Source organism: Tachysurus fulvidraco, chromosome 23 (genome assembly GCF_022655615.1).
Source record: "Tachysurus fulvidraco isolate hzauxx_2018 chromosome 23, HZAU_PFXX_2.0, whole genome shotgun sequence".
Taxonomy (NCBI): domain Eukaryota; kingdom Metazoa; phylum Chordata; class Actinopteri; order Siluriformes; family Bagridae; genus Tachysurus; species Tachysurus fulvidraco.
The window spans coordinates 13,431,022-13,451,063 of record NC_062540.1 but is presented as its reverse complement, the minus strand read 5'-3'; the positions used below and the strand labels follow the sequence as shown (position 1 = coordinate 13,451,063).

The 20,042-nt window shown below is 38.9% G+C and overlaps 1 protein-coding gene and 1 long non-coding RNA gene across 3 annotated transcripts; one reads left to right on the top strand and one right to left on the bottom strand.

Annotated features, from left to right (window-relative positions):
• Nucleotides 1-1,130: 1,130 nt before the first annotated feature.
• On the bottom strand, nucleotides 1,131-2,455 carry LOC125140081. The gene is made up of 2 exons (XR_007139309.1): nucleotides 1,989-2,455; nucleotides 1,131-1,910 (listed from the first exon to the last, which is right to left on the bottom strand). It is a non-coding gene; the product is annotated as an uncharacterized LOC125140081 (long non-coding RNA).
• spsb1 (splA/ryanodine receptor domain and SOCS box containing 1) lies at nucleotides 1,929-18,947 on the top strand. 2 transcript variants are annotated; one of them, XM_027170656.2, is made up of 3 exons: nucleotides 1,929-2,053; nucleotides 14,673-15,547; nucleotides 17,289-18,947. In XM_027170656.2, the coding sequence occupies exons 2-3, from the start codon at nucleotides 14,854-14,856 to the stop codon at nucleotides 17,414-17,416; spliced, it is 822 nt and encodes a 273-aa protein (XP_027026457.1). In that variant the 5' UTR covers nucleotides 1,929-2,053; nucleotides 14,673-14,853; the 3' UTR covers nucleotides 17,417-18,947. The 2 variants fall into 2 exon arrangements, with proteins under 2 accessions (XP_027026457.1, XP_027026456.1); XM_027170655.2 differs by lacking the exon at nucleotides 1,929-2,053 and adding an exon at nucleotides 2,597-2,773.
• Nucleotides 18,948-20,042: the final 1,095 nt, after the last annotated feature.

Genomic DNA, 20,042 nt, shown 5'->3' with positions numbered 1-20,042 from the left:
CAAGTACAAGACATAAACAAGTCACAATACAGTATAGAATTAAAACTACACTGGTATATTTCAGTTCTAAAACTACAGTACAGAGCAAACCACATAAATATGAAAATGCAATAGCTCTTAGAGATGATGGGTATTGAAAAATAATTTAAAAATAATAATAGTACAATCTAAATCAAAGTAATTTGTTTAAGTATATTTACCTTTGCTTCAAAAAATGCAATTCCTATATTGTGATGGATTTTACAGGTGAAAAAGAAACCTGTTACTGAGATACAGCCAAAAGTGTACAATGCACAATATACAAAGAGTGTAACCAAGTAGAATAAGAGACTGGATTACTCAAAATATCTTGGGTAACTGTGAGATTACCTCATGGTACATATCCTTTAGGCATGACCTAGGGTCAGAACAACGACAAAATTCGCACTCACATACCTCCAGCCTGACATCTATTTCTGAAAAGAAAGAGGTGCTTGTGCTGAGATCTCTGAAGGCTCTGTTGGGGAAATTTAGAGAGAATGAGTCACCCAGCACTGAGGTCTGCATGTGTGTGGTGGAAATGAGGTGGCCAAAACCACTGACTACCAAACAGTGCTGCATGTAGGTGCTGGGTGTCCTCCAGAAGACTTAAGGCTTTAAATACCTGACCAGTGTTCAAATACCAGAGATATTACAGAAAACTGAAGCACAAACTTAAGCTGATCATAGCAAATGAGTTCTGTACCTTTAAGAAATGGTTAAATCTAGAACCTTTAATGGTACTTCTGGTTGTACCTCAGTAAAAACATTTAAGGTCGTTTGCAAAACCCTACGGCAAAAGGTAGAACCATCTTACAAGCTACCCTAAGACCTATTATATATAGAGAGATTGACGTTTCTGTCGTACAAGTTAATAATAATGATGTATAACGGCTTTGTTTATTTATCTTAACACACTAAAGGTCTTATTTCTACATTAAACTTATGGATCACATTTAAACTTTTGCACTCTGGTGTCTATATACCTGGCGCCAATTTTAGTATATCTACTGTGATTTACAACTTGTCTAATTTTTGTACAGTTCCACCTTATTCTTTCCTAGACATCCTCCTGAAACATGCAAAGCAGCTGGGTTTTGGAAGAGGAAGGATTGTGTGTGACATCTTTATTGGTGATCCAAAGTACAACATTGTTAATGCACCAAGACAATAACATTCTGGTTTATTTGCCGCAACACCATTATTGTGATTGGAGTAACGAGCATTAAAGTGATGTGCTGCCAACAAATAAAGCAGACACAGTAATATATGGGAACCAACCCTCTGAATATTGGGCATGCTTATTGTTCCTGGTGTGTCTTTCCTGATTGGGACATACCTTGTCTGAGGTGTGCACAGCCAGTCTGAACACAAGGGGACAGTAAAGTCTTTTTAACACTCCACAGCACCACAATTCCTATTAATCTCAACAATATTACAAGATGACTGCTGGTTCTCTCTGCTGCACAGGCCTCCTCAACAAAGTGCATTTATATAATAATCCCTCAGACTGACATTATTATCTTCTGGCAAAAACAAGGTCTCATTTTAGTTCTTCCAGAAAATGAGACAGTTGCAAACAACAGGCTTTAGCCAGGAAGGTGTGGCAGTCTTGTGAAAGGTTTGAGGATGAGTTCAGCAAACCCTCCAGACGGTTTAGACTGTTGTAATGAACCTGGCTGCCTGTTGAATCATTATGGAAAGCAGCCACTGCATGCAGGGAAATGCTGTGAGTCAACACAAGGGGGGCTTTAAAACAGGTGGGCAGAAGTGGTAAAGTAGTCATCATGAAAACGGATGTGATTACATACACCTGTAACTCAGTAGCCCACAGTCCTATTGTTTGCTTTAAGTGAACATTTGGGGCTAGAAAACACTCCTTCATCCATGCACTACAAGAAATAAAGAATATAAAGTGTCATTTTATTATAAGTAATATTAGTTACTAGCTTTTTGATTAAAGATGTTACCTTAAAAAATATAAAGACTGGACCTTGGACTTGGCCCCTAGCTGATGGTGGTGTTTCCTTCAGGGGTATTTAAAATGTTGACTTATTTCCTATGTATACATTTTTCCTTAGGCATTACTGACATGCTTAGAATTTACATTTGTAGCTACTCTTTTTAAAATAGAGGAATAATTCGTTGAGTACCTTTATTTTTCTCACGGTTTAACCTAGGTTGTTTTGTTTATATGTTGATATTGTTAGGACGCATCTCTGACGTGCGTTTATTACCTGATCTACCGGTTGACGCGTTCAGAGGAACTCGTTATAGCGTGCTCAGAGTATAAAAATGCCTTGTCCTGATCCGCATACTAGTGCACTTCAAATTATTTCATTACAATAATCTGCGACCTAACACACATACAGCATTCTATAGCAGCGGGAAGTATTTGTATACGCAATTAGTGCGTTATTATGCACAAACGACACATGATTTAGTACAAAACACGAATATTTAGAACACTACTAAGTGAGGCAATAGCGAATTGGGACGCAGCCGTCGATTTAACGCAGCTGGGTGGGCGGGGCTTAGCAGCTGGGAGCTATTTGACCACGTGACCTTAAGGGCTGTATCTCTGGTTGTAGCAGCCATCATATAACCCTAATACAAGTCCTGATAAAAAAAAAAAGCAGAGCTGAGGAACAGGGTGGACAGGCATGGGTTTGCACAGGAATACACTTTAAAAGAAGCCTCTGTAAACGCGACGAGGCTTTTGTTTGTTTTTGTATGTAGGCCACATCAGCTGCAGGTAAGTGTGTGTGTGTCTGAGAGAGAGAAAGAGAGAGAAAGAGAGTGAGTGTGTGTACACAAATTGCAAGGCTTTTGTTGAACTGGGATGTGTTTGTGTAGCTAAACGTTCCATAGGTCATATAACATCCAAGCAAGTGTGTTAATGTTAACACATAATATTAAACCGTGCTCCTAATAACGTCACATTGTTACAGGTTTGTCTGTAAATATAAACAATGAAGCCGAATGCACGACATAAACACTTCCTGTAATCGAGGAGGTTTGTTCACCGGCGATTCTGTTATAATAACACCTGAGACATGAGCAGTGAGGGGAATATTAAGCAAATCTGACCCTGATTCTTTTAAACGCTATAAAACCGACACCTTTTGTCATGGTAACGTCTTTGTTTCAATAGCTAGCTTCCCTGCTATAGGACAGGTAGCGCGTTTATTAGGGAGCGCAACTTGTGGTGCTCTTGAAAGCTGCACGGTCACCTTTTCAGTGATAAACAGCTCACCTGCTCGCTTAATGAATCAATACGAGCCTAAATGTGTATTTTAAGGAAGTGTGTTTTGGACACTACACGTTTCCAACACACGGCCGTCACCTGATTTAATCAACTTGTATCAATAATCAATTTATAATCAATATCATTTTGAACTAGTGCCAACCCAAAGGACATATGGCTGTGTGTGTGTGTGTGTGTTAGTTAGTTAGTGCAGCACTGTTATGTAACATTGAACACACTCTTTTTGCCATGGGTCTTAAACACGCCTTAAACGAAAATACCGGCAACACACTTCGCTTTCGTTTTGTCTGGGGGACTGGGAACTGAGTTCTTCTGTCTCAAACTGAGCGTTTGGCTTCGGCTCTCACACACACACACGCAGCAGCAGCTTCTACACTATAGGGGTTAATACTTCACCTCCGGTACCATAAAGGGCTTTTCAGTTGGTCACTTTGCAGAAACGTGTTAAAGGTTCTACACAAAAACCTACAAAAGTAGTTTCCCGTTGAAATGTCGTTCTAAGAGTAACTAGAAACCCACTTTAAGCAAGCAGAGACCCTTGAGGGGTGTGTGTCATTTTATTTATACATACATGCGTGTGTTTCTAAATATCTAAAAAATATGCGTTTTCAGAGTTGTCGGTTGATTTTATTCTTTTAGGTTAACTAAAAATCAACACTATCTATGTACCTGACAAGATGAGGGTGTTTATTCTTGCTTGTGATAACACGAGTTTGGTTTGAAACGGAGTCATTAGCAACCCTGAAAGACATATGGTCCATAATAGGTTATACAAGGTTATTTATTTTTGTATATAAAACAAATATACTGCAGCCTGTGTTAATGTTGAGTATTAATTAGCAAGACACTGTTTGAGCTGCCTTCTGCACACTGATTGTCTGACTCATGTCATCTAACCTGTTGGCTTTAAAGAGCAACACCAGGGATATGTACTCCTGCTGACACTTCATATGATTGTAATGATATCCGGTAAAATCTCAAAGAAGCCACACTCTACCTGGATGCCTAGTTCACATTGATTAGTACATTTCAATTAAAGGTAGAATTGGCTTCTCTTCTTCCTTTTATTCTTCATGTGATTAATTGTAATGCTTTAAGTCAGAAGTTATGTTCATGACAAATGTATTGTTTGCCATGTCCACCGAGATGTGTGTGTGTGTGTGTGTGTGTGTGTGTGTGTGTGTGTGTGTGTGTGTGTGTGTGTGTGTGTATGTATATATATATATATATAAACATTTCACTTTTATCCAGATTCATACGTAATGAAAATATTAGCATTCAGTATTTATACATGTGACTACGATGGCAGCATTGCGCAAAGCAATAGTGTGATCATTATCTATTGTGCATCATGTGCTAATGTATTTATCTCATTCAGATATCTAATCGGCACTTATCTTAGAATCTTAATGAGTTATCGTTTATATTTCACTAACTGGTCGGCCATAAATGCGTCTTGCCCTGAAATCAGATTTCAGCTTGTGGCAGGGCATTTACTATAATAGTGCTAATTTAGAAAACTGCTTGTGCAGCATTAGGCATGATCAGTGTAATGCCATTTCTGAAACTATTTACACTGCATTCAAAAAAGGGTCTGTTGGCTGCTGCAACCTGAAATGTTTCCTGTGATCTTTTGACCTTATTGGGGTGGTGTAAATATTTGTTTGTGTGAGCTCTATGAATCCCCCCGTGCCATGGGTATCTGAGTATTTCAGATGCTATTGAACTCCTTGAATTTTTCCACAGCAGACTTTTTATTGAATATTTAATGTGACCATTAAATGAAGGTCTTGCATAGTGCTGCTGCAACATTTACAATTATTTCTGAAGTGCATATCCTGGGCTTTACATTTCTGAGCTTTGTATGTGTGGAGGAGCAGGAAAGGTTTGGATTTTGTCATGGTACATTTACTATGTCCACAAGGTTTCAGTTTCTGATTGTTCGCAGTGTTAGGCCTGTATTTGGCCTGGCTTTGAGTTATGTAACTGGATTAAATTGGTGAAAACCCATTAGGCTAACAAGATTTTAGGGTTCGGTATTCAAGATGCACTGAGGCCTATTGAGTGTTGATCTTCTGCTAAGCTGATTTGAGCTCTAGTGCAGTCACATGTGCCTGTAGCCTAAACTGCTTGACTGTGTATGGTGGAATTCTGTGTGTTTAAATAGTACGAAGACTTTGTCCAATGTTTAGTCCACATTTTAATGAGTGTTGATCCTCTGAGAGTCTAATACCGTGGAATTGTGTGGTGTGGTATGTGAAGTCTGTCATGAATACACAATACCACAGGCTTTGCTGGAACGTGACCCACAGACTCTGAGGACAGATGTAACTGATGCATCTTTCACTTTAATGGAAGGTAAAAAAGGTTTGCTCAGGTTTTAATTTTCCATGGTCACCATGTGGCAACATGACTTTTCTGCGTGATGTATGTATCAGATTTGACCGCAGCATTTGGAAAGCAACTTTTTTTTTTTAAAATCCACTGAATGTGAATCTATAGTAAAGTGAGTATACCGTGTGCCCATTGGTCAGTAAAAACACTATAGTGGTAAAACTGTTCTCGACTTAATCGTAATCGTATATATAAAACGTTCTAGGTAAATCAGAATACTTCCCCATACTGTCTTTCATCAAGGTCCTAACATGGTTTATTTTTATATTCTTATTAGTAAAAAATGAATTTAGAACAGCCGGCTAATTCATTTATTACTAATAAGAATATTATTAAAAAATGAATTAGCCGGCTGGTCTAAATTCATTTCAGTCATAAAGTAATAGTAGTTTATGGTGCTAATTTTGCATTTATTGGGTTTGACAAGTTCCCTGTTCAGGTGCTTGGGACTAAATTAGTTTAGTTTGTCCTTCACTATGATTTAGTGCACGGTGGTGCTGTAACTGTAATGATCGCTGATCGGTCTGAAGTTTGCTCCATGAGACACAATGGCTTTTACCAGTATGTTTGTTTAGCTTGCACGGAGATCATACAAGCTGTTCATAATTATTGTCATGGCTACTATCATGATTTACTACCTCAGAAATGACAGTGACGCAGGAATTTATTTACTCGTGTCTCCACTTAACCAGTAAATGACTTTATGCTGCCTACAGGTTTTTTTTTTTTTTTTTTTTAACCATGGTTTCTGGGTAGACAAAACGTGGGACTTGGTAGCAGAGTGGAGTTTTTACTAATGGATTTATGTCCGTGTTTGTTTCACAAATCCTTAATACTGTACGTTCATTAAAATAGTGTGTTAATCATATTGTTTTGCTTCAGCTTAATTATTTGTCTTGCAAAACATTAATAAAAGTAATGAAATGTTTTGCAAAAGTCCAACACAAAACCTAAGATAAGATTCTGTGCTAAACTGTGGACCTGACAACTGTTGTAGATATTTACAGTACAGACCAAAAGTTTGGACACACCACCTTTTCAACAGGACAATGACCCCAAACACACCTCCAGGCTGTGTAAGGGCTATTTGACCATGAAGGAGAGTGATTGAGTGCTGCGCCAGATGACCTGGCCTCCACAGTCACCGGACCTGAACCCAATCGAGATGGTTTGGGGTGAGCTGGACCGCAGAGTGAAGGCAAAAGGGCCAACAAGTGCTAAGCATCTCTGGGAACTCCTTCAAGACTGTTGGAAGACCATTTCAGGTGACGACCTCTTGAAGCTCAAGAGAATGCCAAGAGTGTGCAAAGCAGTACTCAAAGCAAAAGGTGGCTACTTTGAAGAACCTTGAATATGACACACTTTCAGTTGTTTCACACTTTTTTGTTGTGTACGTATATAATTCCACATGTTAATTCATAGTTTTGATGCCTTCAGTGTGAATCTACAATTTTCATAGTCATGAAAATAAAGAAAACTCTTTGAAGGAGAAGGTGTGTCCAAACTTTTGGCCTGTACTGTAGTATTATATAGACACTTGTTTTCTTGATTTTGCAGCACATCAGCCACCTATGCGAAACTGAAACAGCATGAAATTTCACAGTTTGTTTTTTTATTTAGTGATTATCAATGTGGCATATTGATCAAGCAGTTCTGCTTCATCAAATGAGTGGTACTAACTGCCCCAGCACTGATTCAATACTGTTTATTGAACAATACCATCCCCTGCCATTTGTATATGAGGATTCAGACCAGTCTGCATTGCTAAAGTGCTGTGAGTATTTCTGCTGAATAAGTCAGAGCTAATGATTCATGTTCCACTGTAAATGTGTGCAGTTTTCATATGTAATTATTTAATGGTGGTTTCCCAAAGTTGGGGGTCAGATTTAATATTCATATAATGATATAATTTTACCATATCAGTATCGGCAAACACGTAGCGTTTGTTAGACTAAGGTTTGTATTATTGCTGATACGAAGTATTAACTAGTTTGTGTTGGAATGAAGGTTTAGAAGAATAGATTTTAAAGCAGCACAGTTTTGAAGCGCTGACTCTGGACATATTTGGCACTCTTTGCTCTTCTAGGTTCTGCAGAGAACCTGTAAAGGGACAAACAGAAAACGGACAAAAAAAAATGTGCCACACTTAAGCTGGATATAAACAGGGTTATGTGTAAATTGTTTTTATTGCACCAAATACTACAACAACTAAATTTGAACTTGATCTGTTTTGTACTTTCTAATGCACTGAATGCAAATCATCTATAGAGTGCTGGATATTGAGCACTAGATATGATGAAAATCAGCGTTTATTAAAATTGTAAATCAGTTGCAAATTTTTTAGTTCAGTTTTAGCTTATGCAAACGTTACGCACAACCTAAAGTTTGATGGTTGAAGCGTTGTCTTCAATATTTACTGAACTGCTGGCATTTAAGATGGAAAAAAATTTGTGTAATGGTGAAATGTGATGTGAGTAGTTCTATGTCTTGTGTAAAATTCTTAAGGCTTCCTGTGCACTTGCCAAATCTTGCTGTTGAAGCTTGTTTGATAGCAACTGGTAATAGTACACAACATCACCGCTATATCTCAGCACGGATCTGCATATATGTTGTAAGAATTATTAGGAAATTAGATTCAGACCTGGTTATGCTTATCTGCTTCTGTTGCTTTAGGCTGTATGGTGATTAATAGAACAGACTTGAGGCTTCAGGAAAACTCTGGAAAAAATGCGTGGGATTCCCTGCAGGAATTTTTCTAGCTCTACATATATAGAATGTACTGTAATGTTTATGGGCTGTTTGTTTGTATCTGCCACAGTGGCGGTTGGATTTGGATGGCTCCTTTGGTAAACTGCTGATTTTGTCTGAAGAGCTAGACATGGCACTATCCCTCATTATGCTTCCAAATTTGAGCAAAGATTCTAGCAGATGGGGTGAGGCACGTGTCCTCTAGTGAAGGTACCACGTATCTAGTGGGATCACTGAACAGAGGGGTAAAAAATAATAATAATAATAAATGAGTGTTTTGTACATAAAACTGTGTAACTGTTCTAGGATGTTAATAGTTAACTGCTGTTACATTTGTTCTCTTGTAATCACTTTATTACACCAGCTTATGATGTACTGGGAATCTTCCATTCTTTAATGGCATCACTTTCATAAATATAACGTAAAAGATTTATGCTACTGTTGCAATGGTGGTCATTTGGTAGACTGCTTAGTTCCTCTGGCCCCCCCCCCCCCCCCCCAAAAAAAATAAACTCGCTCTCTCTCTCTCCCCTGACAGCATTGAACTACAGCTCCATCCTTTGCGATTTGTAGTAGCATCCAAGGTTATTACAAGTCATTGGCCTTGTTTTATGGCACCTGTAAGTAAACCGCGTATGACACTTACCTGAGGTGATTAGAGGTAGGTGATAAGATCTGTTGCTATGGCAAACCACTAACCATTAATGGAACATGTTTCAGAAAGATCTAGATGTGATGTTTGTAGAGGAATCCTATAAAACAAGCTGTTCAGGGTGTCGTGATTCAGCTATATTATTCTAATAGAATTCTTTATTTAAATGAAGTACATATTGATTGATGCAGACCACCGTATTTGGAATGAGGTATTTTATTGTGGGGTGTTTAAGTCAGTGATCTCTTAAGTTGCGAATCCTTGCTTTATTACACTGTCTTTATAATAACACGCAAGTCAAAAATAAGTTCCCAGATGTCATTTTTGCTACATGAATAATGTACATGCTCCTCTTCCACTTTAGCCATTTTTCACACAGCTGCATGCTGGTTTGTCTTCATATCCCACAGAGTAGGTTTTAGTCATTATTTGTTTTAAGCTTGTTCTTGAACATGTTGATTTTGAAATGTCATTTTCTTTGTAGTGTCTTCATTATGTTTCCACCGCTAATGATGGTGGATGGCTGCACTGTTCACTGCCTGAGTGTATAGCTACGGGTTTGGGCTTGCTCTTTTGTGTGTGTTGTAAAAACTTTCCTCTCCCCCCTCTTCAAATGGAGCTGAACAGCTCTATGCCAGTGCTTCTGTGGTTTGCAGCTGGTGTTGCTTTTTGCAAGTTTTGTGGTTGTGAGAAAGTTGGCTGCTGAGCATCACAAAAGCAGATTTTGAAAGTTCATCCATGGACCGTTAACCTTGTTGAACATGACCTTTTCAGAATAAAAAGAAATACGCTTGTATACAAAAAAAAATATTTACTATACACATTCTACCAGGCATTGTACACCCCAATTATTATGTGTACATGCTTTTTTAGGATTGAGCAATATGGCACACAAAACAGTACATGGATATTTTAATAATACATAATTTAAAATTTTCCAAATCGATTCAAGCAAATCTTTATTGCTGCCTTTCGGAAATTAAGGAGAAAAATGAGATGGCGTTCAGGGAAATCATCAGTAAAACATTAATTTTTAGTATGGATGAAATCGATTAACTGTATTTCAGATGGGAAGGTGGGAGCGTCTTTCTTTTTAAAGAGGGAAATAAAAGCATTTTGAGCTGTGTTTTTGATGAGTACTCATTTGATTTTTACTGTCTCTTACATGTTCTGAACTGATGCATGTACTCCATGTGAAACACTTCCATGTTTCTCTGCTATTCTCTCAAGTCTGTGCAGTTGAGCTGTTTGTACACAGTGTTTTATTAATTTTTAGGTGATTAGTCGGAGAAGTCTCATGTGAACACTTCACTTTATCTACCGCCGAGAAAAATCCAAAAGCTACAAATCATGCTTTCAAATAAATGTCTCCCAGACAGTGAGATTCTGCATGATCATCCTCTGATGAGGACACAGACGAAACAAACGTCTGTATTCCAGTCAAAGCAAACGATTTTATTGATGTGGGCCGCACTAAAATATTCTTTCACACATCAGGGCTGACCTGGCCAGTAAAAAACCTTGCTTTGGACAGCCCTCTGAAATGTTTCTGATTTATCAGGATTTGGTGTTGAAGTTCTAGCTAGAATTAGTACTGCAAAAGTATGTAGAAATATTCACTTTTAAAAAAATAAATAAATGGATCTAACTCGTTTTCTTGGGTTAGAGCGGATTTATTTTATTTAATTACATTTTTTTAATGTAGTGTACAGAAAAATACTTGCTCATAAAAATGCATCATAACAATCTCCATCTGACCCTCAAGCAATTAACTTTCCATATGTTTATGCTCTGAAATTCATGTTCTATCACACAGTTGTACAAAGTATGACATACTGACATACCTTTTTTGTGTATAAAAATTGAAATAGAATTAAAAATGTAATTTATTATATAAATGGAATGTAAAATTAAAGAATAGTAAGGATAAAGAATAATTAAGTTTTATAAATTTTCTTTTTGTACAATATACTGGGAAGTTGTACAAGGAAAAATAGACCAAATATGAGAAACTTGGCATATGAATACATTATCCGAGATGATGATGATGATATGAATATGACTATAGTATTGATCTTTTGTCTGAAATTGTTTAGTGCATCTTCATCTAGATCAAGAAAAAGTCTAGTGGAGATGGTGAGTGTTCTGTGACCAGCCCAGAAAAGTCCAAACTCACTTTTTAACTTTGAAGAGAGAACTCACCTTTGAGCTGCATGCCCAGAGTTTTGATCTGATCGGTGGACACGTTAGCTCTGTGTGTTAGCACGGGTTATTTGACGTCGCTGTTTCGGAGCGGTTGGGCTCGTCTCGTTTGTATGCGTTTTTCACACAACTGCTATGTAGGCAGCTGTGCACCCCAGTGAGTATGCTGGCATGTGACTGAATTGTTATTCCAGGGTGAGCCCAAGTTCATCTGAAGTTCAGTGAAAGGAATCGGCTTCTTCAAAAAGCATGCTCGAATTTCATGCTCGTCTTTTTTCCCCTGTTTAACAAACACCTATTTTTTTTGTCGTCACTCTCCAGGCATGCTTAGGTCTATGAGGCTGTCCCTTTCTAAAACAGGAGACCATTTCAAAAGCAAAGCTTTTATTCAAACTGGGTTAAATGTCAGCTATTGTTCAGACACTCACTAGGCTGCTGTATAGCTAATCAAAAATAGATGTTCTCTTTAAATACAGCTGTGAAACTGTGCAGATGTGCAAGGCCGTTGTTCTAGGATTTACTAGAAAGTTTTCTCTTTAGCATAAGGTGGTTATGAGTAGATTCTGTAAAGACTCCTAAAACTGATGTGCATTCACTGTGAACATGAATAAAACTAGTTTGACTGGTGTGTTGGAGCACAACAGTTCACCGTGAGCAGTAAATTTATTTGTTGTTCAACCCAAAACTATTCTAGCAACTTGGATTGAGTACAGTTCAGAGAATGCTTCTTACATGAAGCCTATGTTTAGACCAAGTGATTCGGGCAGATAGATGTGAGACCTATAAGGAAGTGAGTCAGCAAAACTTGATGCACTGGTGGAATTGCTCAACATGCTTACATACAAATCGGATTATGGAGTGCACGAGCGCTCCTAAGATCCCTGTTAGTCTCAAACGTTAATATTCATAGTTTGGTTCATTGGCTATTTGGCATATATTTTAAATAAAATAAACAAAAAGTTGGTTTAGGGGTCTGCATGTCTGAAGGGTCTTTGGTCATAAATATAGATACTGAGAAAAGAAAAGACCGTTGCCAGTTCGTAAAGATTGCCTGAGCATGGACAAAACGGAGCTGGTGCTAAATATATGAATAAATAACTTTTGTGTCTGACACCAATTTTTTTTTTTTTTTTTTTTTTTTTTTTTTTTTTTCCTTTCCTTTTTCTCTTTCTTTCAATGCTTCAAAGATCCAGAACACAACTGAACCAAAGATGATCTAACAAGTTGCATCTGCACTCTACCCAAAATACATATGGAAAGTTTGATTCACTTCCTTCAATGGATTTGATTCCGAGTCAAATCACTTTATGGCTACAGAGTTCACTTGTAAGCAGAATGAGACCACCTCGCTCAGACTGTCTAATGGGTGTGCTTTAAACTGATTGGAGGGAAATACCCCCAGCTCTTTCTTCTTTTGGAACTCCAAATGAGGGACTCGTGTTTTGTTTGATCATTCCAAAAACCTTTGATTTTGCATGTGCTATTACTATTTTTGTATCTGCTGCAGTCACTCGTTCATTTGCAGAAACTGAAGTTAGACAATAGTTGCTAGACTGTAACTGAAATGCTCCTTTTGGTAAGCATTTCTTTTGAAGTAGATTGAAGATAGATTGTAACTGTAAAAGAAACTTGTTTAGGCCACAGAGCAAAGGGAATCATACTCATGGAAATGTGCTGTTTGCTTGCCACTTGACCATGTCTGTCCAGTTGGGACATTTTTTTTTTGTTTACATCCGGATTTGCCGTCTACCCTCCCAGTCTTGCAATCACAGTTACCTGTAAGATGCCTTGAGTGTTTGACTACAACCTGTCCCTGTTTCAGCTGCACTTTTGGAAAGACAGCACCTTACAACTGCTGTTAATTTGGAACAATTTGGGTTGATTTGGCTTTGCATTTTTCCTCCACTCCAATTCTTTGCTCTGTTGGTCTTCTCTTCCATTACTCTATTAAAGGCACGGCCAATAGACTGCTTTATAGAGCAAAGTGGCACCAATTTGGCATGTCACTCTTTAATTTGGGTCCAGGAAAACCCATATTAGCATCAGCATTAAAAGCTGGTCTTGGTGGTTAAGACAGAAGCTGCCAGTGTTCCCTCAGACCCTGCAAATCCACATAGTGTCTTGTGCATATCAATCGGTTCCCCACATTACGAACCAGGACACTGAGAGCTGCAGCCCTCAGGTACCAAAATAAACCTGCCGGATTGACACAACAGCATGGTGTCACTTCCATGTGTCATGCTCTTCCATTCAAATGAACTCCTTGGCCACAATTCTTCTTTGTTTTCTCTGGGGAATCTTATTTCAGAATTATTTTATACCTCATGAGATTTGATGGACGTTTTTTGTTGTACGTTCCTATTTAGCTGTAGTAGCAGGAAATTTTTAAAATCTCGAGTTGCAAATTAACATGTTTCCTACTTTTTAAAGGTTGGACAACCATTAAAAAACACCATTGTCTGTACTTGCAAATTCGCCACGCACTCACTTGTTTTTTGTTATGTTTTTCTCTCCCTTGGCCAGGCCATCACTGGAGAGGCATGACCCATTTAAATGGTTGTTTACTTGTATCAGCACAAGGACCAAGACTCTTCTCAATGAACTCTTGTCTACAATTCAATTAGGACTTGGCCCCTTGAGCGGTCCACTATTTAACACGGAGGGTCTTGGTTCTTTTTATTTCATTGCTTTAACATAGAACTGTTATGCATTGTGACTGTATTCTTCCATTGCTGCGTGTGTGCACATCTAACTATATTAAGAGAGGGAGAGAACAGGACTGTGGACAAAGATATCATAGCCTGCACTGGTAAATGTAGACTCCCTGTATAATGAGGTTTTGTCATCTTTTTCTGCTATGGCCTGTCTGGGAACCAGACAGTATATTGCTGCTTGCAGCTTTTCCTGAAAACAACACAGCTGCATATTATATATTTTTAAAGCCAGACATGTTATTGCTTTTCCTGTTATCTTCTGCCTAGACAAGCCTGAAAGAGGAAATGGCTTGCCTTTTCTCTCCCCCTTATTTCCTACTTTAAAAAATGTGGCGACTTCGCTGAGTGTGGTAAGCAGTAGTGATTTGTATGTACTGCTGCATCATGTGATGTAATGTAACAGTGAGTAATCCCCCAGATGCATTAACTGTAGTATAATACTCACAAGGAGGATATGGCAGGATTGAAGAGCAGGATTTTCTAAGGTTACATTTATTTATTTATTTATTTTCTGCTCTTCCTCCTCATCTCAGAGGAGTGTAAATAATCCAGTAACTTCTCTGTAGTCAGCTATGGAATCCAAACACCTTTTTGTAAAATCTCAATTACTTTTGAGACTGCTGTGCAGAAACATGCGAATTTCAGTAATGTTTGCCTTTTTTCTTGTATATTACAGGTGGGGTAATTGGCACCTTCTTTGACCAGTTTTTGTGGTGCCCCTTAATCCAGAAGCATCACCACTCTGTGGCAGGGCTGAATTAAAGGAGCTGAACCCCAGTCATCTTTGCTGTTTGCCATTCCTTGCTGGGTTTTGAGGAGGTAGGGAGACCTGAGGCACTATCCAAACCAACCAGAGCATGGGGCAGAAGGTTCCAGGGGGCATAAAGACCGTGGATATGCGGGATCCCACGAGCAGGCCACTCAAACTTCAGCTGCAGGCCTTGGAATACAGCAAACCACCACGATTGGACATGTTACTGGACATGCCGCCTGCCTCCTCCCAGTTACAGGTGCAGCACTCGTGGAACAATGATGACCGCTCACTTAACATATTTGTCAAGGAGGACAACAAGCTTATTTTCCATCGGCACCCAGTGGCACAGAGTACAGACGCCATACGTGGTCGTGTCGGCTACACCCGCGGCCTTCACGTCTGGGAGATCTCCTGGGCCATGCGTCAGCGCGGCACTCATGCTGTAGTGGGTGTGGCCACTGGGGAGGCTCCTCTGCACTCGGTTGGATACACGGCACTTGTCGGCAACAACAATGAGTCCTGGGGCTGGGACCTGGGCCGAAACAAACTCTACCACGATGGCAAAAATTTGCCCAGCAATACCTACCCGGCCTTCCTGGAGACAGACGAGACGTTTATTGTCCCAGATTCATTTCTGGTGGTGTTGGACATGGATGAGGGCACTTTAAGTTTCATTGTAGATGGACAGTATTTGGGGGTGGCTTTCAGAGGACTGAAAGGCAGAAAACTGTACCCTGTAGTAAGTGCAGTTTGGGGGCACTGTGAGATCAGAATCCGGTACATCAACGGACTCGATCGTAAGTACTATATATATGTGATTACTGTTCAGATGTACTGTAGCACTACTTTGTCGGTTTTCTTGTTTGTTAAATCTTGAAATGGTTTCTGTGGGTGTTGGTCTGTGGTAACTTGTTTTGAAAGTGCTTATATTTGACTACTGTTAATTTGTGCAAATATCTAGAAAGTGTTTTTTTTCCCTCCTTCTTTCTTTCCCTCTGCTCTTTAGTGTTCTACTTCCAAATTGTTCTTTATCCTCCTTTAACGATTAGTTTTTTTGTAACTAGCTTATAGCCCGTCATTTTTCTCATTCTGTCATTGTTCTTATTGATGAGCAATGAATCGTAATTTGTTTTTATTCAAAATTATTATTTCTTTTATGCCTTTGGCAAAACTGCTACATACAAAATTCATACTAAGGCAGATCTTGTGGTTCTTTTATTTCCGTAATACATCCACTGGTTTAGGATGCTTCTGCAACGTGACTTTACCTGATGACACGTATAGCTCCTTTTGAAAAAATCTTCCACACCCAATGTGTGTATAAATAATTTGCTTACTAGCTTGACAGGAACAGAGAAACATTTTATGTGCTAGGACTTGTTTCTCGTTTAGAAGAGCTGCAATGTAGAATGCTGTTTGTAATGAAGAAATATTAGTAATAATGCAGCATGCACTGAACTTCTCTTCAGGTGAAGTTAACTGAATTGGTAACACCCCCCCCCCCCCCCCATAAATAAATAAATAAATTTAAAAAGAAAAAAAAAACATTGTAAAAATTAAATACATTTTTGGTTGAGTTGGTTAATGAGTAAAGTTTAAAGATTAAAATTTTATTGAGTGTGGAGTGAGTCTGTCAAGTCCCACAGCCTTTAGCTTAGCTAAAACTTTGGTTATGTGCTTTGGTGTATGTATTGTAGCAAAATAAGCTATAAATTTAGGGTAAAGTTTGAATTTGTATACATTACTAATATGCTTCCTAGTTTTCCACTAAATGTCCTTCTTTTGTACAAAAAAAAGTTGACTGAACTTGTGCTCAGTCAAACTCTGGTCCATAATACTTAAATGATGTCAACTCGGTACAGTCCAATAAGGTGAGCCACAGCTGAGTAAGTCTGAGCAGTTTAGCTCGTTCTCCCATAAACAAAAAGGAAACGGTCTCCTGACCACCAATTGCATCCTGCCTTATCAAACTCCTGTCCATCACACTGGTGCTTTGTGCATCCTCAGACAGTGAGAAGGTTCTTAAAGGACTTCCTTTCAGGGGATTGAGTGAGTCGACCTGATATGGCACTTTAAGGCTGCATTAAAAGCATCTTTCTGAAATCAGGCCATCATTAAAATGTTCCTACATCAGCTCAGGATGCAGGTGTTCATGTGTTTTTCCTCCTCTCCCTTGAGATTAGTTGGCTGAGAGCACACAGCCAGTGCATTACTCAGCCTCTGGAGTCACCGGCCTTGGCTTACAGCGAATCCGGGCCCTGTGTCATAGCATTTGTAATGTTTCCTTCAGCGCAGTGTGAATTGGACGAAAGCCTAAACGTGCTGCTGCTTATATATAATGTTTCTGTCTCCAGAGTGCAGTTTGTGAGGTTATGAAGTAAGCGTCATGTAGCAGGTGGTACAGTGAGAACCAAGATGAAACACAGATGATGTAGCGGAAACAGTCTGAAAGCCTTGTTTAGGAGGAATTTGTTCTTATTGTGTGGCTTTTGTGTGTTTTGGTTTCTAACCGTCTGTTTTTGTTTCTCGTCCCTGCAGCTGAGCCCTTGCCTCTCATGGACCTGTGCAGACGTTCAGTCAGATTAGCTTTGGGTCGGGAGCGACTGACTGAAATACATGGACTTCCTTTACCCGCCGCTCTCAAGAACTATCTGCTCTATCAATGATGATAGGAGTGCCTTTACTTATTGTAAGGCAGATCAGTTATTCTCTCTGGGATGTGTTTTTTTTTTTTTTTTTTTTTCTGACAGACTCGTTTTCTTAACTGCTTTTCTCCTCACTTTGGATTTTGGTACTTTGGGACCTTTACTGTTTTTACACCAAGGACACTTTGGTCTCACATTTGAAGTGTTTACGGTCTTTTTAAACCCCTTGCTTTTGTGGTTTGATTCAGTCATGTCATAGACAGAACACAATTTGAGACGCACTGTACCCCACGACACCAGCTGTCCCAGAAAAGAGCAACGCGTCTGCATGGCTACATTGACAAGTGCAGCAAGTTTGAAACCTCAGCAGTTTGCCATGATGGTTGCCTCTTTTTGCAGTTTCCTTTTTCTGCCATTCCTCCATACTTTTTTTTTAAGTAGAATTATATGGAGACGTGCCTGAAAGGTTTTAGTGTTTTGAATGCTGGATGTTGAATACTAATTGGTCTATTTGGGCATCTATGATGTACCTGCAAACCTTGAGTTGCGCATGAATTTCTAGAGCTGTTTTTAATTATTTTAACCTTGTATTCCTTTCTTTCCCTCTCAGAATTTGGCAGGAGAGATACAACTGAATATGTGGTTCAAGAAAGAGTTTTTTTTTTTTTTTAAATATATTTTAAGCAGGATGCAAATATAAGTTGACTCATTGTAGCAGACCGAGTGAGTGTCAACGGCTTTCCCCCTTTCCTCTTGGCGTGTTAAATATAGCCTGGCGTTGGCTCTAGCAGCCCTAGCTGTCTGGCTTGGGGAAACGGGATTTGACCTCTGTGTCTTTAATGGAGGCTGAAAGGCTAGCACTTGCACGATATTTACATGGCTAGCGTGTTCTAATGGCCTGTCTCGTTGCTCCCACAGCCAACATGCCTCAGTGAACACTGTAATATCTGAAGTGCCTGTCTGTGGGAACTGTGTTTAGAGAAAGAGCCATGATTATATATAAAAAAAATTACTTTTTTTTCCCTTTTTTTCTTTTTTTTAATGAAAAGGATGGTATCACTGTGAAACTCTGCAACATTCATGTACAATAGTGAAAGCAGCAGGCTGTTTGGCTGTTGGTCCTCTTTCTTTTAATGATCAGTTACTTTGTAGTTGCACCCAACCTTTAATTTCACCGTGTTTGTGAAAAATGCTGTTTTAATCTGAGTCAGTGCTGAAGTTAGAAGGGGTAATGGTCTGGAAGTGTGAGTTAAAGTGCATACATCATGTGACACTACTGTACTGTGCCTTGCCCATGAGCTAACCATTGAACCCCCTGGTGTCAATGGGACAAATTCAATATGCTGATGAGGAAACGTTCAAGTTTCTTCACCCAGCCCTTTCTCAGTTTACCGCATAATCTCGTTTTAGATGTTCAAATGTTGTTTCCTGTCTGGCATCCAGCTTGCTGGGTGATGTTCATTTTTAAGTCCTGCCTGCAGACCATCATTCTCTTTGTATTAAGTGTTGTACATACTGTTGATGAATATATAATAAAGTTTATTATGAATGAGCCTTTTCTCTTATCCCCCCCTTCTTGCTTTAGATGATAAAAGAATACATGAAAAGTTATCCAGTAATTTTGTGCTTCATAAAATGTCTTATTAAAGTTAAGTCATGAGTTAGTAAATCTGTTCTAATTCTTTAAGATGGACTTTGTTTGGAATCGATCACTGCAATAGTTATACTGTAGGAAAGTACGTTAGCACTAGGTGTGTCTGGTATCAAGGACTATCAGGGCAAAGCCACTTCTGCATTTTCAACGATGAGACAAATTAGCTAACAAAAACAAAACTCAATATATATTTATATATAATATATTTATTAGATTTTCAGGCTCTTCATCTCTTTCTGCCTATTACTATTATTTGTCAGTTGAATTCATAGCTGTTTTAGCACTGACTATTTCCTTCCTGAAACCTTGTTCCTCTGTTGAAAAGCTGCTATCTAAACACTCATACTTTGTACTTGAGCTTGTCTCTAAACATGTTGTCCACTTCTCTCTCACACATGCAGTGGAAACTTTATCTCTAGACATAACATTTCAGAAGCCTTGTAAGAGGAACAGGACCGCGCTGCTCTACTCAGTCACACTGTGACATTTGATTAGTTAACGCTTGCTTTTCAGCTTCTCTGATGTAATGGAGCGCTTACGGTGAGCTCATTCCTGACTCTTAAGGCAAATAAAATGCTGCGGGTCATGGAGAGGGGTTCATATCATGTGCCTGACGTCACTTTGGTTGCCATGGCTGTGTGTTTTGCATACACAGAGCGTGCTGCTGCGTCTGTATGAAGTCACTCATCTCAAGTATGCATCTTGGCGGGATCACTGCACTGTTTGGGTGTCTGGAACATTACATTCCTGCCTGTGCTATTCTCCCAGAATCCTGAAGGCCAGGAGCATCTGCACACGTTTTGAGAAGAAACTAGTTCTTAGTTATTTAAATATTATGTCTATTCTAGACTGATCCTAGCTGATAAGACTTCAGGGGACAGATGAAGTGCTTATTTGTATGGAGAAACTGTATTATGTCTCTGGTATAAAGGGTTTGACTTTGTATAGCATATGGCATGTTTTTATCTGATGCGGATCATCAGAAATAAATGA

Excerpts from the sequence above, each read along its gene's own strand:
- spsb1 (XM_027170656.2), top strand. The coding sequence starts at position 14,854 with ATGGGGCAGAAGGTTCCAGGGGGCATAAAGACCGTGGATATGCGGGAT. Across the intron at positions 15,548-17,288 it reads GTACATCAACGGACTCGATC|CTGAGCCCTTGCCTCTCATG; the intron begins GTAAGTACTATA and ends TCGTCCCTGCAG.